We start from the raw sequence: 14,416 nt of genomic DNA, 5'->3' as shown, positions 1-14,416 counted from the left end.
CTGTGGTTTAACGGGGCGCTCCCCGCCCGGACGCGGGCAGCAAGCCGGGTCTGCCCCGAGCGAGAGCAGAGGGGTGCGCACGGGGCTGAGGGAGCGCGGGACGGGCTGAGGGAGCGCGGGCCGGGGCGAAAGGCGGCTGGCGGCGGGAAGGCGGGAGGCCCCGACGGCTGCCGGGGGGGAGGGGTGGGGGGGGTGGGGTGTGCGGGGGCGGTTCGTGCCCCCGCCCCGCCCCACTGCGGTCTATAAGGCGGGCGGCGGCGGCGGCGGCGAGAGCGGGTCCCGCCGGGGCGGCCATGGCGGCTCTGCGCTGCCTCCTGCTGCTGCTGTGCGGCGCCGCGCTGGGACCCGCCGTCCACCTCGACTTCGCCGAGCACCGGAGCCAGGCAGCCAAGATCAAGGTCAACCCCCGCGGCAACCTCTGGGCCACAGGTACCGGGGGGGGGGGGGGGGGGACACGGGCGCGGAGCAGCAGCCGTGGGAGCGGGCTGTGCGGGGCACGGCTCCCCCCAGGCGACCCTCCGGCTCCCCGCTGCCTGCGGGGGACCCCCCTGCTCTGCTCGGTCCCCCGCAGGGCCGGGCGGATGCCGGGCGGATGCCGGGCGGCTGGGGCTCGGCGGGACCCGTGGTGGGCAGGAGAAGACCAGGGCAGGCGTGAGGCAACCTCCTCCTGGTGACAGGTCCGGCATCTCTTTACCCCCGGAGATCCCGTCGGCGGGAGGGGGAAGTTTCCCCAGAGTCCCGTGTGAAAGGAGGACCTGGGATTCCCGGGTTGCTCCTCGCTTGGCTGTACTCCGCTGATGTAGGTGCTTCTCGCTGGCTCTGCCGGAGCCCCTGGCTCTGTCCCCGCGGGTGCTGGCGCAGGCACACAAGGGCGTTGTGTTGCAGGTCACTTCATGGGGAAGAAGAGTGTAGCGGGCTCCCCGCACCTGGAGTCGCCAGAGGAGCCTGCGGTGCCGGTGGTCTTCGGTCCCTCTCTCAGAGCCTTGCTGGAGGACATGATGGAACTGCTTACCCGCGAGCTCCTGAAAATCCTCTTGCAAGAGAGACTTTTGGATGAGAACCAAGGGAAATACGACCTCACTGACCAGGTGAATATTGACTAAGATGGAGGGAGATGCAGAAACCAGGGAGGTGGTGGAGATGTTAATCTGCAACAGTCAGCCTTGCTGGAGATGGGAGCATCTGCACGGCTGCTAGAGGTGTATTCCCCTCCTTTCTGCTCTTGTTAACCCTCCTTAAACCACTTCTTAAGACCAGCTGTAAAGGGGCAGAGGAGAAGTCTCCCTGGGCTTGTGTCTAGCTTGGCAGTGGCTAATAGTCCCAAAATACTTGGAAAGGGCGTGAGGACGAGCAAGGGATGCTGCGATGGAGCTGTGGCAGTGGTGATCTCTGGCCCAGGGGTTGTTAATAAGCATCTGGGACTTCCTTGGCCAGGCACAGAACAGGATGGCTGGCCACTGTGGCTGCCGTGAAGAAATGTCCCCTTTTCTAGCCACTGCAGGGACAGGGAAACCCGTTCTCCCCTCTATTTCTGTAGAGGGGGGCTAAGAGGGGCACAGTTCCACACGTGAAGGGAAAGGAGACTGTCCTGCAAAGAGGTCTTGGGCTTCTGATGTCCCCATCTTGGGTCTGAGTTGCTGTGGTTGGGATCCCACATTACTGAGGGGCATGTAGCTTTGTTAGCATGCCTTGCAGAGGGGAGGTGTGTGTGAGTCGTACTGCTGCAGAGCGGGTCTTGGGGAGCAGGCAGGAGCTCCGGTAGTCCTGCTGTGCATCAGCAGATCCTCAGCCTCCTCAGTGTGGCAAAACCTTGGAGTTCACCCAACTCCTAGTGGAAAACCTGCCCCTGGGAGCAATGCATGCGCACAGATCCTCACGCAGGATGCGGAGATGGAATTGCTCGGTTCGTGTGGCTCTGCTCATCTGTTGCCTCACGTGACCTTCCCTGGTGTCTTGCCCTTTTTAGTCACTGCAGAAGTAACGCTGAGAGCCTGAAAGGGACCAAATGCTCTGGGGTGGGTCCTACACATGCTGTCCCACAGAGCTGCTGTACTTGAGGAACTATCCAGTAACACTGCACGCAGGTAAAGCTACTTCTGTTATCCAGGTTTAGGCAGTGCTTGCTGCTGTTCTTTGCCTTTTTTGGGAAGGCACAGGTGGAGCAGATCTGCGGGAAGGTGAGCCTGAGTGCCAGTGATTGTTCAAGTGCTTTCTTGACTCGGTTTCAGCGGAGGAAGGTAAATTGAGGCTTTCCTAGAGAGCTGGTCCCATCAGGATTGAGGGCTTTCCACTGAGAAGAAATAGCTGGGCATGGCTGAAGACACCAGCCCACCCTGCTCCCCTTGGCATGCAGTGTGCTGTGACTGCAGCGCTGCTGCAGCTTTTGCTTCTCAGATGCAGCTGAAAGGGAGAGGGCTGTGAAGGTCCTGGCCCCTTCTCCATCCTCCCTGGGGAGCCTTTGAGGTGGAGGGTCTTTGCTGCATTAACTGCCTGAGGTGATGGGAGAGCTGGTGGATGTGCTGCCCTGCCTTGTCCTTTGGCATGTGTGTGCTGGGTGTCAAAGCTCTGCTGCTGGAGGGCACTTTGGCTTGTGGTCAAGCAGATGCTGGCCAGTTGCCTGCCCTGATGCCTCTCTGCTGGGAGGTGGGATGCCCTGCACACGTGTGGCATCGCAGCTTATGTGCCTGATGTGCAGCTGGCTCCTACCCCTCGCCTGCTCCTTCCACAGCCTCTCGCCTCTCCTTGGCCAGTGCCCTGGTGTGGCAGTGGAGACCTTGCTGGGTGATAGGTCTGGTTCTGCCCTTCAGGCACCTCTGAGCACCTCACTAGACTCAGTTCCTTCCTTCCTGCTCCTTTCTTCACCACCTGTCCCCCAGGGCATCCTTGCCTCTGCGCTGCGGGTTGACATTACAGGACAACTACTCCTTCATGCCTTGGAGTGCTGTGTTATACTTTTCTGTGGGACGTGATTTTTTTCTTGCTGTTGTGGGTGACATGGTGCCAATGCTAATTCCTGCCACCCTGACAGCTTTCTCCCTCAGCATGACTGTTGGACATCTGGGGTCAGCACCCAGCCTGTGCTTGAACTGATCTGTGTGCCATGTTCGCTGCCTGCCTAACGAGCTGTTTAACAGCTCTGCTCCGTGAAACTCTCTGTCCATCCCCCTGTCCCTTCCGTCTCAACTCGGCTTAGAAAAAACAAAGATGCTTTTCCCTTCCTTGGGACCCCCTGGTCAGCAAGGCAGGAATTAACCTGCTCTCTAAGCATTGCTCTGCTCCTTTAGCACATGTGCAGTGCTTCGTGGCAGGATGAGTATCACGGGAACTCCTACTGAAAAATTCAATGTGCTTTTCCTTTTCTAAGGGTGTCACTGATCATTTGCAAACAGGTTCTTCCTTTCTGTGGGGCCCCTCTAAGCATTAAGTAAATCCCAGGGCTTAGTTTTTTTGCTTGCTCCCCCTTCACATGGGTTAGTCCTGCCTGCTGCCGTGGGTTTTATCTCAAGATATTTCCCATCCCTTTGCAACATCGCATCCCATGTGCTGCTCCCTGCTTGTGATGGCAGAAGTTGCACAGAGCAGAAGGGGTTCACAAGCAGGGATTTCTGTTTTGTCTTTTTAACCACATGTGGCAGGCAGGGCTTGGCTCTCAGCACGCTGGGGCTTCACGGTGCCACCCTGTTGCTGTGTGTGACAAGGGTTTGGCTGGCAGAGGGGGTCGTCCCCATGCCTTGTCATCTGCTTGAGTGCGTGGCAGTATTTCTCCAGGAGACAGACAGGGTGACACCATGTGCATGGAGTGGAATGGCTCCAGGGGTGTGGGGAGAGCCCTTCTGCGTGAGGCAGATGCTGCCCTGTGTGGCTCTGGGACCTCTGGGCAGTACACAATCCCACAAAATCCCTCTGCAACTCTTCCGTGCTGTGTTTTTGTTTTTTTTTGCCTTCTTGCCTAGCACTTTGCTGAATCGGGCCCTGAGGCTGCTCTTGTTCCTGAAGCCCAAGCCAGTGGCTGCTGTCTCAGTGGGCTGGTGAAGTTTGCCTCTGACATCTGTCAGCTGTGGTCCAGCTGTTGGAGCACAGAATGGGAGGCAGGCTGTTTTGTGGCTCCTGGCTCTTTCCTTCTCATGTGCTGTCCCAAGCCACTCCTGCAAGTGCCATCATGGTCCAGCATGGGACATTTGTCTGAGCTTCTGCTCCGTGGTACCCAGCAGGTGATGTTGGTGGAGGCTGGGTGTGGGACCCAGCGTCTCACCGTTGTGCCTTTTCTTGTAGGAGACAGGGCTTTTAACAAAGGTGCTGGAGAAGTATTTTTCAAACTGAAGCAGCACAGCTGTGGAGGATGAGGTCCGCAGGCTCAGCCATGCATGGCAAGCGGAGGAGAGCATCGTCCTTGTGGGTTACTGTAGCAACATCACTTTTATTTATTCTTTCTGTAATATTGTTAATAGTCATTGCTTGTATGAAAAGCAGCGCTTCCCTGTATATTTCCTGTATGTTTTCTGCTCTCTTGATGTCTGATGTGTCCCTGTGAATAAAACCGGCTCTTTGCACAGACTAGCTCAGACTTTTCTGTGGGAGTGGGAAGGTAGATCCCAGGGCTCGTGCAGGAAGTGTGGGGAGTGGGAGCAGCTTGATGGGGGATGGAGGGAAGCTCCTGGCTCTCAGCAGGTTCTCTGGTTCAACCTCGTGCAACCCCAGGGTTTCCTACAGGCTCACTGGCCTTGGCTGGACCTTCTTCTCTTGCCCCTCATGTGCAGGCGCTGACGGTTGAACACAGCCCGTTTATGGGCCTGCTTTGGCTTGGTTGCTTTGTGCACCTTCACCTTGAGCATGTAGTTGAGCACTGACAGGCAGAGGTACGGCCCCGGGCTCCTCTGTTGTACAGGGTGGCTGAAGAAAGGCACAAATGGGGGCTGCCCAAAATGGATGATGGAGCATGGCCCCATGAACAGGCTCTGGTTCTGCATCTTCTGAAAGTGCTGTGCACCAATATACCCTATGTCCCCTGGAGAGTCCCCATGCAGAGCTAAACTTGGCAGCAGATCCCAGAGTGATGCTGTAAATGAAACTATAAGCTTTCCCTCCTGACACTTCTGATGCTAAATTGAACGTGGGAGGTCCTGCAGGGAGCAGAGCCCTACTCCCAAGAGTGGCAGGAGCCCAGAGGCACATCATGCCAAGCCAAGGGACAATCCAGCATCTGAACGTGCTGATGACTGGTAGAGGGGAAGAAGCCATGGTAGGAGACCTTCTCACCTTGCTCCCTATTACTTAAAGGCTGGCTTGAAGCTCAGATGGTGTTTATGAATGTATGGTTCCTGCAGGAACTTACTCATGAGCAAGGGAAAGGTAGTGGCAGCTCTAAACTCTTTTGTGGGGAGCTGTGGGAGATAGTGGCTTGTCTCCACCCTGGGGCAGATGTGGGGCATACAGGAACAGATGCCCTGGCCTGCTCACATTATGGCACAGCATTGCCTCCTGCCCAGCCCCAGGGCTGGAGATGCTTCTTAGGAGATGGTATGGTGCTGCAAACCCACTGCCAATGCCATGGCATGTCCCAAGCCAGGTGAGAGCTGGAGCCAACCAGTGCAGGGGACAGCTGGGGACATCACAGGTCCCCGGGTCCTGCTTGGGGCAAGCTGGCAACTCTGGGATCTGAAAAAGAGCTAGGTACTGCAGGAATGTGGTGTGATGCAGTCACCATTCCTTCCCCGAGCTTAACCTTGGGGTGCAGGCCCTGTTGTGGGCACAACCAGTGTTCACACTGCTCATGTGTGCGAAAGAGACGAACCTGCAGGTTATTTGCAGTGTTGCCAGTCTCCCCAGCTGCTCACCTGTCCACCCCTTGTCCCCTGTACGCACTCCTGGATTTGCTGGCAGCAATTCTCCAGGTGTTGCCAGCTGGGAACGATGTGCTTTGGTAACAGAGACACAGCACCCCCATGCAGCCAACACAAAGCCCAGGCATTGGCCTCCGAAGCCCACAGGTCTTAGACCAATAAATGAGCATTTGTTTTCCACTTACAGCCCAGCTTTTGAGCCTTTGGAGTTGATGTTTTCTGTTGGTGTTTCTGTTTAGTGGGTAAAAACCAAACATCCTGTAACCAGTATGCTTCAAACATTGTCTTTAAAACCTCATGCTCCTCATCAAATGTCCCAGTGCTAGGGCCCTTCATCCTTCAGGAAAGTGGGACCAAGCTAGGAAGGAGTTTTCCAGGAGGCATGCGATGTTGGTTCAGATCATGCCGAGCTTCCCCTGCCTCACTGGAGCAGCTGCAAGGCTGCAGCCCTTGGGGAGAGCATCACCTCACCACTGCTTAGAGCCTTCCCAGGTTCTCCAGCCTGCTGGTGAACAACCTGCCTGGAGCACCACAGCTGTCTCTATTCCCTTGTTGTGTCCTTCATGGTCTCCTACCTACCAGCTTCACTCAAGAGGTGTCCCACTGCCCTTCTGCAGTCACTCATGCGTGGGACTGCAGGAAGTCTTCCTCCAACCTGTATTTTTTTTGCCCAGGCTTGCTGCTGTGCTCTGTGATGTGGGTGACCCCCAGTTGGCCTTTCATTAGCTGTAGCAAAGTCTTGGCTTAAAAACTAATTATAAGCAAGAAAAATAATGACACAGCATATCGTGTTTGACACTGGAGCACACCAGATGCCTCTCAGCCGGCACTGTGACAGACTGACAGCCTAATGGGATTCCTGACCTGACATCATGTCATGGGACCACCAGCTCATGTCCTGCCCAGGCAAGCTCATGGGAGGGCAAGCAGGTTCATGAACATCACAGCAGAAACCTGCCATGAGATACCTAGGTGAGATCCTCCCTCTCCCACCCACCCAGCAGGAACCTCTCCAACTGCCTGTCTGTCTGTTCCCTGTCTCCCCTAATCACTATCTTGTGGGTCAATGTAAAGATGGAGAGGTCATTTGGAAATTACTGTCATGGGCAAAATGGACTCGAATTGGGGAATTTAACTTAATTTATTGTCAGTTAATATAATATAAATATTTGAGTATGGATTTGGGTTTTGGAAACAGACGAAAAGTCCCAAGCATTTTCACACTTGGGGAAAGCACCTCTCCTCCCCAGGTGCAACATCACTTGCAGCACCTCTCCTCCTCCCTGTTATCGCTGCAGGTTACACTCAGTCCCCTTGGTGAAGCAACAGGCGATGGCAGTGGGATGCAGTCAGGTCATAGCAGTCCCCTCTCTGCTGTTCCTTCCTTCTTGCTCTTCTCCTGTGCTCCACTGTGACTGCTCAACACTCGTGTCTTCCTTTGAGGGTGTACGTGCTCTGTCATGGGCTCATCCACAGGCTGCAGTCCCTTTTCGGGATGTATACGCTCCATCATGGGGTCTCCACAGGCAGCAGTCCGTTCAAGGCGTGCCTGCTCCACCATGGACCACCTCTTCATCCTCCTTCTCTGAACTGCTGTGTAAGCCGCTGGAGCAATGTTACACCTCCCCTCTCCGCCCCAGGCCACATGTTGCTGAGAAGCAAGGTACCCAGCACCTGCCTTGGACACCATCCTAGAAGAACAGGAAAACTCGGGCTGGAGTGGACCTCAGCAGATCTCTAGTCCAGACATCTGCTCAAAGCAGGGTCAGCTCTGAAATCAGACCAGGTTACTCAGGGCTTTGTCCTGTCAGGTCTTCAAAACCTCCAGGTGTGAAGGCTGGGTGACCTTCTCCACTGCTTGACTGTTCCAATGGTTCTCCTCCCACGCAGGCAAGCAACCCCCCAAGCCCAAAACCCCCATTCCCTCTTCAATTTAAATTAAAGACTGAAAAGTTCAGAAAAACTTTTGAAGAATACCATTTTTTGGCAATCTGCCTGCTCTTCCCTGGTGTCTGCCTTTCTGACATTTATCTGCTGGTCCACAGCATGCACAGTCTCTCAGCACAATGGCCTATCACGCACCAGGTCATATCCTTTGCAGGTTTCCAGGGCCAAACCTTTGTGTCCAGGCTAGGGAAATGAGAAAATTCTTCAGTGGGTTTTTTTTTCCAGCTCTGTATTTGTTCCTTTGCTGCTCTGGTTCAAGGCTGCCCCTCCATGCTGCTGTTTGGACTTCTGTGAGTGTAGCTGGTCTCCTGGGTCTTCCCCACAACCTGTGGCCATGGTATGACCCCAGAGATGGGAAAAGGACATGAAGTGAGATAAAAGAAATGGAGACAAGCCACCTTCACCACTGACATTTGTTTCTGTTTAGTTGTGGGACTGCCCCACGAGGAGGAGCTGGTTCAGAGGGACGTTTGTGAAAGTCCACTGCCACCACTTGGTGTCGTTGGTGTCCCAGGCTTAGTGAAGTGCTCCCTGTCATGCTCATTCACACCGGACGGGGTCTCCTGCTATGCCCTCAGCAAAGACATCAGGCCCCAGACTGATGTGCTCCTTCATGTGTCATAAGACCTCTCTTCCATAGGAGACCAACAAACCAGACAATGAGGTAGGGAGAGAAAGAGGCAGAAAGGAAGTCAGATTGCCATCAGAAAGCAAAACAATCTTAGTCTCCTAAACACCTTTGCCATCCCACATGCTCCTCCAGTGAAAGCTCTTCTTATCCTGATATGGACACCAAAACCTGACCTGATCAAGGTAAACCCAACCAGTCCAGAGGCTGAGACAGCCTGAGGAACTGGGTGTCTAGAGTTTGGCATCCCTATTGTCTCAAAAATGATTTCCAGGTCGCAGGGAGGAGGGCATCTCAGTGCAGAGGAACCAAAGTTAAATGCGGTGTAGGGTTGCCAACCATCTGGATGCTCCATCAAGGATACAGAGGCCTTTTCCCCATGACAGGACACAACAGCTCATTGCAAGGCACTGACAGCATGAAAAGAGGGGATAGATACCAATGGCACAGAGGGATCTTACCTAATGGCAAATGGTGGACAGAAAGGATGTGTACCCTGAATCCAGCACTGGTGCCTTCAGAGTAGTCCAGCCCCAGCATATGTGCTCAGCTGGCCAACTTCCCTTGTTCAGCTGTAGGGACATGTTGTATAAAACATAGTGAGCGGGCTAAATGTGATGTAGCACTGGGAAAGTTCTCTGCACTGGTAACAGCTCCTGGAGAATGTGTTCCCGCTGTGCTGCAGAGAGAAAGGTGCCATAAACCAGCTGCTACCAAGTCCACCTGCCAACCTTTGGACTCCTTGTACAGCGCTGAGACCGCAGGCGTTGTAGAGCTGGCAGAATTACTGCGTAACTGACGGCTTTTATAAAATGCATGTAGATCAATATTGCAACACTGAGGTGTTTTCCCTGTGTGGGAAGCTGATCAAAGCGGCAATTCAGACAAGTTCCCTTCCCAAAGCAATAGACAGAGGTGGATACAGTAAGATCCCTCGTACTCCAGGTCAGATCTAGAAAGAGCGAGCTTAGGACCCTCATTTCTTTCTATTTCCAGCTCTCCATGTGCCTGTGCTCCTGGCATCCCCCAATATACTAGGGAGGACCTTTGCCTCCAGGAGGAAATCTGTACCTGTTGCAGGTGTTTTCATGCCAACACTGGTTGGAGAAACTGGTCCAGGGTGGTGGCACTGATGAGAGAGCCACCAGCCTCCAGCATACCCTTGGGGAGCAGCTCCAGTCTGGCTGTGCTGCTGGTTTGGAGGGCAGCGACCTGTTCCAGGCCCTGGATGCAAACGCCATGGGAAGAGAAAGGAAAGGAAGGGAAGGGCTAAGAGAGCTCCCAGCAGGACAGGAGCACTCATAGGAACACAGACCTGGAACAAGGTGGGCTCTGTTCATCTTGCCTGGGAATATCCAGGTGACAGTGCTGGACCTCGAAGACCATGTCCTTTCATGAAAGGCCAGCTTCCAGCTTCCTCACCTGCCAGGTGCCCTTTCTCTGGAAGGATGGGCGACACATACCCTGAAAGGTTTTAGGGAACCACCTCTGCTGGGAGGTCTGTGACAGTATGGTAGGAGGAACAGGGCCAACAGATTTGTAGCAATGCTAGTGGGAGAATCTCTGAAGGTCTCTAGTTGAACCTCTCACTCACAGCAGGACTGTCACCAACTGCAAGACACTATCCCATGGTGATGCTTGGTGGGACAGGACCACTGGGTGGGAAGAGCTCTGCACCCCAATCCACAAGCCCTTGTGACACCCAAAGCTGATAGAGAACATGCACGGGAGACCCAGCCAACCTCAGATCTGCCTTGGATATCTTCCACCGCAAGGTTTGTCCTCCTGCTTCAAGACGTTCAAACTCATCCCCAGCAGGAGGTGGTCCAAGTCCTCTGCCCTCTGGACCCTGATGCACTGCGAAGGAGAGACCCACTTCTGGTCCATTTTGGGTCCTCTCCTAAGAGCCACCTTTGAGCATGAGACTGGAGGAGTGGGTGAAGCTGGGGGAACGTGAGCTTTTCTCTGCAGCGTCAGAGAGGGCTGTTCTCCAAAGCCAAAGCCAAGGCTAAAGACAAGTGCAGAGACTCTGAGTTTATTAGAGGTCCTTGGAGGGCTCTGCGACCTCTTATAGACAAGGGGATCTTGCAAGATCAAAACCATTTGGAAGGTGGTTCCACAAGCCCTACAAAAAACTGTGCTAGTTTCAGCTTGACTGAACACATGATGTTGCACATATGCTAAGGCAACCCTGTCTCTGCCTGCAGACTACCTTGACTCTATGGATTATCTTTTTTTAATATTAAGCAAACAGTTGGTTGTAATTTCTCTTATGATATTTCTGCCTACACACTGTGGAGCAGCCCTCAGGTCTTTCCACTGCTTTTCAGACAGGTGCACATTTTCTTATTACACTCAGTGCTATTGGCACTTTTGCCTGGAGGGAAGAAACAGATATTCAAATGATCTGCTGCCCACAGCCAGGAAACAGGGCACAGAGTGCTTGTGTGTGCTCAGACACAGACCTGCGTCAGAGTCCGAGGTGGGGTAGCATTGCTCTATATATTAATTTACAAGGCTGGCAAGGAGACACTAGGCACAGGAGCTCCATGGAAAAATGTGTATCACTCTAATTAGGCCGCTAACAGCAGGGATTGCAAGAGAAAGCTTCTGTCTAAGTTGCAGCCTGGGACAAAAGTGCTAATTACCATTCAGTGCATAATTAACAAGCCCCATTAAAGCCTGCAAAAGCTCAACTCGCTGATAGTTACGTCAAAGTGGCAGGAATGGTTGTTATCTGCAGGGACAGTGTTCCCCAAGCTGGGATGGTAAAAACCCCGATAAGATGTGTCTCAAAGGCTAACGCACTTACTGACACTCATGCTGGGGCAGCAGAGCTCTGTTGGATGAACAGGGCCCTCAGAGATGAGGTTGGAGAGGAGATGTGGCAGCTGGATACCCCACTTGCTCTTTAGTGGAGAGGCAACATCTCTAACATAGATGTGGGGTTGGAAGTGATGGCCTCTGTTCTGCTCTATCCTCCCACAGCCTCAGGGCAGCCACTCAGACCTTCCCACACTTCCTCTGTATCTCTCTGCTCCAGCAGCTGTTGCAGAGCCACGGCGCTGGGATCAGGGCAGCCTGGAAGGTGCCCTTGGAGTCTGTGGAACAGGAGAGGACTGGATCAGCAGCTCCTCATCCAGGCTGGGCAACCACAGCAAGGGGCAGGACACTGGGGAAGGAACAGGGACCAGCCACAGCCCCACACCAGGGCGTCCCATTCCCCAACACAGGCACTGGTCTCAGTCATGATGGGGTCAAACATGGGGTCTCTGGGCAGGATGCAGATATTTAGGAGGGCAACAGGGCAGATGGGTTTCTGTGCCCTGGGTCTCTCGGAGCATGTGGAAACCTGCAACAGCACTAGCAGGAGGTCCTGGCTGCAGGCAACTAGTTCCTCTCCCACTTGATTGTGATGGCTCTTGGAAGAAGCAGAGGGTTGGACATCCAACACAATTTCTGGATGAAGGTTTCCTTAGAGTATGGTTGAAACCCCTCCTGTTTCATTTCCTGTTAGAAGCACGAGTGGCTCCTGCTGAGCTCTGCTTCCATCCCCTGGCAGCCCTGCCAGCTGGCCCTGAGCTGTATCCATCATGACATAGGAAACTCAGCTCACTGGGCAGTGTGGTGGACAGTGACACCTTCTCCTTCTTAGAATCTTTAAGTAGCTTCCAAGCAAAGCTGGAAAAATAGATCCTTCCTGCAAATGTTTCTAGAGCCAAACCATGGCCACAGCACTGTGAACCTCTCTGCTCAGCTAGGTGGAAACTGGCCAGAGAGGGTCCTCCATCCTTCCTCCTGTCCCTCCCTTCAAGCTGCTCCACCATGGATCATCCAGCTGTTACAAAAAATCCTGCGTAAGGAGCTGCATCGAGGCATTGACATGGGACACTGGGCAGGCTCCGTCACAACAGGGTGCTGGCCTGACCCCATCTGCAGCATCCTCCATGCTGGGGACCAGGACAGAGGGGCGAAGGGGACAGCCAATGAGGCAGGGTGACACCTGGACACAAACACCATACCCGCCCCACTGGCACCAATGGGTCAGGCAGAAATCCCCTGAGCAAAGGGTGGCCTCTTGGGGCTCCCCATCCATCCCCAGAGCTGCCTTCCTGCCCAGACATGTTCCCACGCCTTCCCCGCCTTGGTTCCCAGCACTGCGAGAGTCGGCGGCTGATCTAACGCCACACAGCTGCTTGCGCAAAAGGTGATGGGTGCTGCTCCCCTCGCCCCCACCTCCCTAGGTGACCTGGATCAGGTGACTCATCCCTAATCACCCTGTCCATCACTCACAAATGGGTGAAGGAGAAGCTGCCCGATGAAAGAGGACTGTCCAAGTGAGGGTAGGGTACTGATGGTGGGAGCAGCGCCCCGAGCATGAAACTGTGAGCTCCTGGTGAGCGAGAATAAGTCCCCAGACCTGTTCCCTGGGAACTGTCTAATGAGCTACACACCTTTACTACCTGCAGAAATACCCAGAAAATTAAAAAGAGAGGAAAAAACTTCAAATCCCACTCATCATCATGGCCTCAGGCTTTCTGTAGCACTGCTTCGTGGGTACAGAGCACAAGATGTGGGGTAAATCCAGCAGTTTTCCCACGCTTGCTAACCCATGACCCCAGTTCCCCCAGGGCATTGGACCATCTCCCCTCACCACCTTCACACTGCATTTCCTTCACTGCTGGGGACAAATGAGGGAACCAGAGCAGCCCTGTGTGCTCCCCTGATGTCCTTGCACACAACGATTGTGTTGCTCGGCACCTTCTTTAGAGGAGCAAGGAAACTTCCTCACCCCTGCTTTCATTTTTGGCAATAGGGCATCTCCCCAGAAGACATATTTGTGGTGCTCATCTGAACAGCACAAAAACCACAGTGCCCTGTTCTCTTGCCCAGGCAAACCCGACACCTTGGTTTGGCCAAGCCACTGCAGAGCTCATCCCTCCGCTGCCTCCCGCAGCTCCAGGGAGTGTAACAACTGATGGTCTAACCCCTGGCCAGACCACTTATTGCCCCAGGTACCACCTCACATGATTGTATTGTTCCCACATTAATTAGTCTCAATCTCAGTTAGTAGCCATCTCCTCAGTCATGTCTCTCCCACATCAGAGGGAGAGGTATTTTCACCTTTCCAAGAGGTCCAACGCCCCATGTGTGTCCACACAATCGCCCTCGACGATCTGCACCATTTGCTGTGAAGTCCATGTCTCCCTCTGCTTCGCAAATGCTGCTGGGGCTGGAGCTGATGCCACATCCCAGGCATTGCCTGGATGGGCAGACACCTTTGCAGCACAGCTCCACACACATTTCCCAGCCACATCACCCTTGCCACCCTTTATTTCATTTTTTTAAACAACCCCCGGAGGGGGATTCAGTGTTCAGGCTGGGTAGCACCAGTCAGGAACTTGAGGGGAAAAGGCAAAATCTTTGCCCAGAAATGACTTTTTTTCCTGCTGGGCGTGAACTTAAGACGTATTTTTAACCTCCCTCTGCTAAAGGCTTGGGAAACACAGCTTTTCAGGGCACCCAGCCAGGCCATCCACTAGGACTGAGAAAGAAAAGTCCATTAGTGTGCGGCACTAGCCCGTCTCAAAGCTCTGTCCACTGAGAGTGCCTCCATCATGGGGGACATAGGGTGCTTCCATCCTGGGGAGGGGATGGCTGTAATTGTGCCAGTTTTGGAGGGAAGCTGCCAGATGGGGGTCACGAGAGCGTTGCTGCTGTGCTAGGACCTTGCCACATCAATGCAACCTGCTTCAGTCAACCAAGATGTCAAAGAATGAGAGCAAACCCCTAAAGCTCTAATTTCCATGCTCTCCACACCGTGGCTAGGTTAGTAACCTGAGCATCTTCTGCACAACAGGACTGAGAGCCCCTCTAGACCTGTGCCTCTCTGCTGGTCCCCCTTGCTAGCCACTGTATCACCCTTCTCAGTGACGAACAGTTTGGCCAGGACCTTCCCAGGGAACCTCTGTTGGCAGATGGAGTCAGAGCAGGGTCAACA

At 54.1% G+C, this 14,416-nt stretch overlaps 1 protein-coding gene across 1 annotated transcript; it reads left to right on the top strand.

The window, feature by feature from the left end:
* The first annotated feature begins 259 nt into the window (after positions 1-259).
* Positions 260-4,535, top strand: LOC104330609 (neuromedin-B). Its single transcript, XM_075431977.1, has 3 exons — positions 260-429; positions 886-1,088; positions 4,273-4,535. Exons 1-3 carry the CDS (start codon positions 294-296, stop codon positions 4,318-4,320), a joined length of 387 nt encoding a protein of 128 aa, XP_075288092.1. The 5' UTR covers positions 260-293; the 3' UTR covers positions 4,321-4,535.
* Positions 4,536-14,416: the final 9,881 nt, after the last annotated feature.

Source organism: Opisthocomus hoazin, chromosome 10 (genome assembly GCF_030867145.1).
Source record: "Opisthocomus hoazin isolate bOpiHoa1 chromosome 10, bOpiHoa1.hap1, whole genome shotgun sequence".
Classification (NCBI taxonomy): domain Eukaryota; kingdom Metazoa; phylum Chordata; class Aves; order Opisthocomiformes; family Opisthocomidae; genus Opisthocomus; species Opisthocomus hoazin.
The sequence above is the reverse complement of the archived record's forward strand: the minus strand, read 5'-3'. Positions and strand labels throughout refer to the sequence as shown.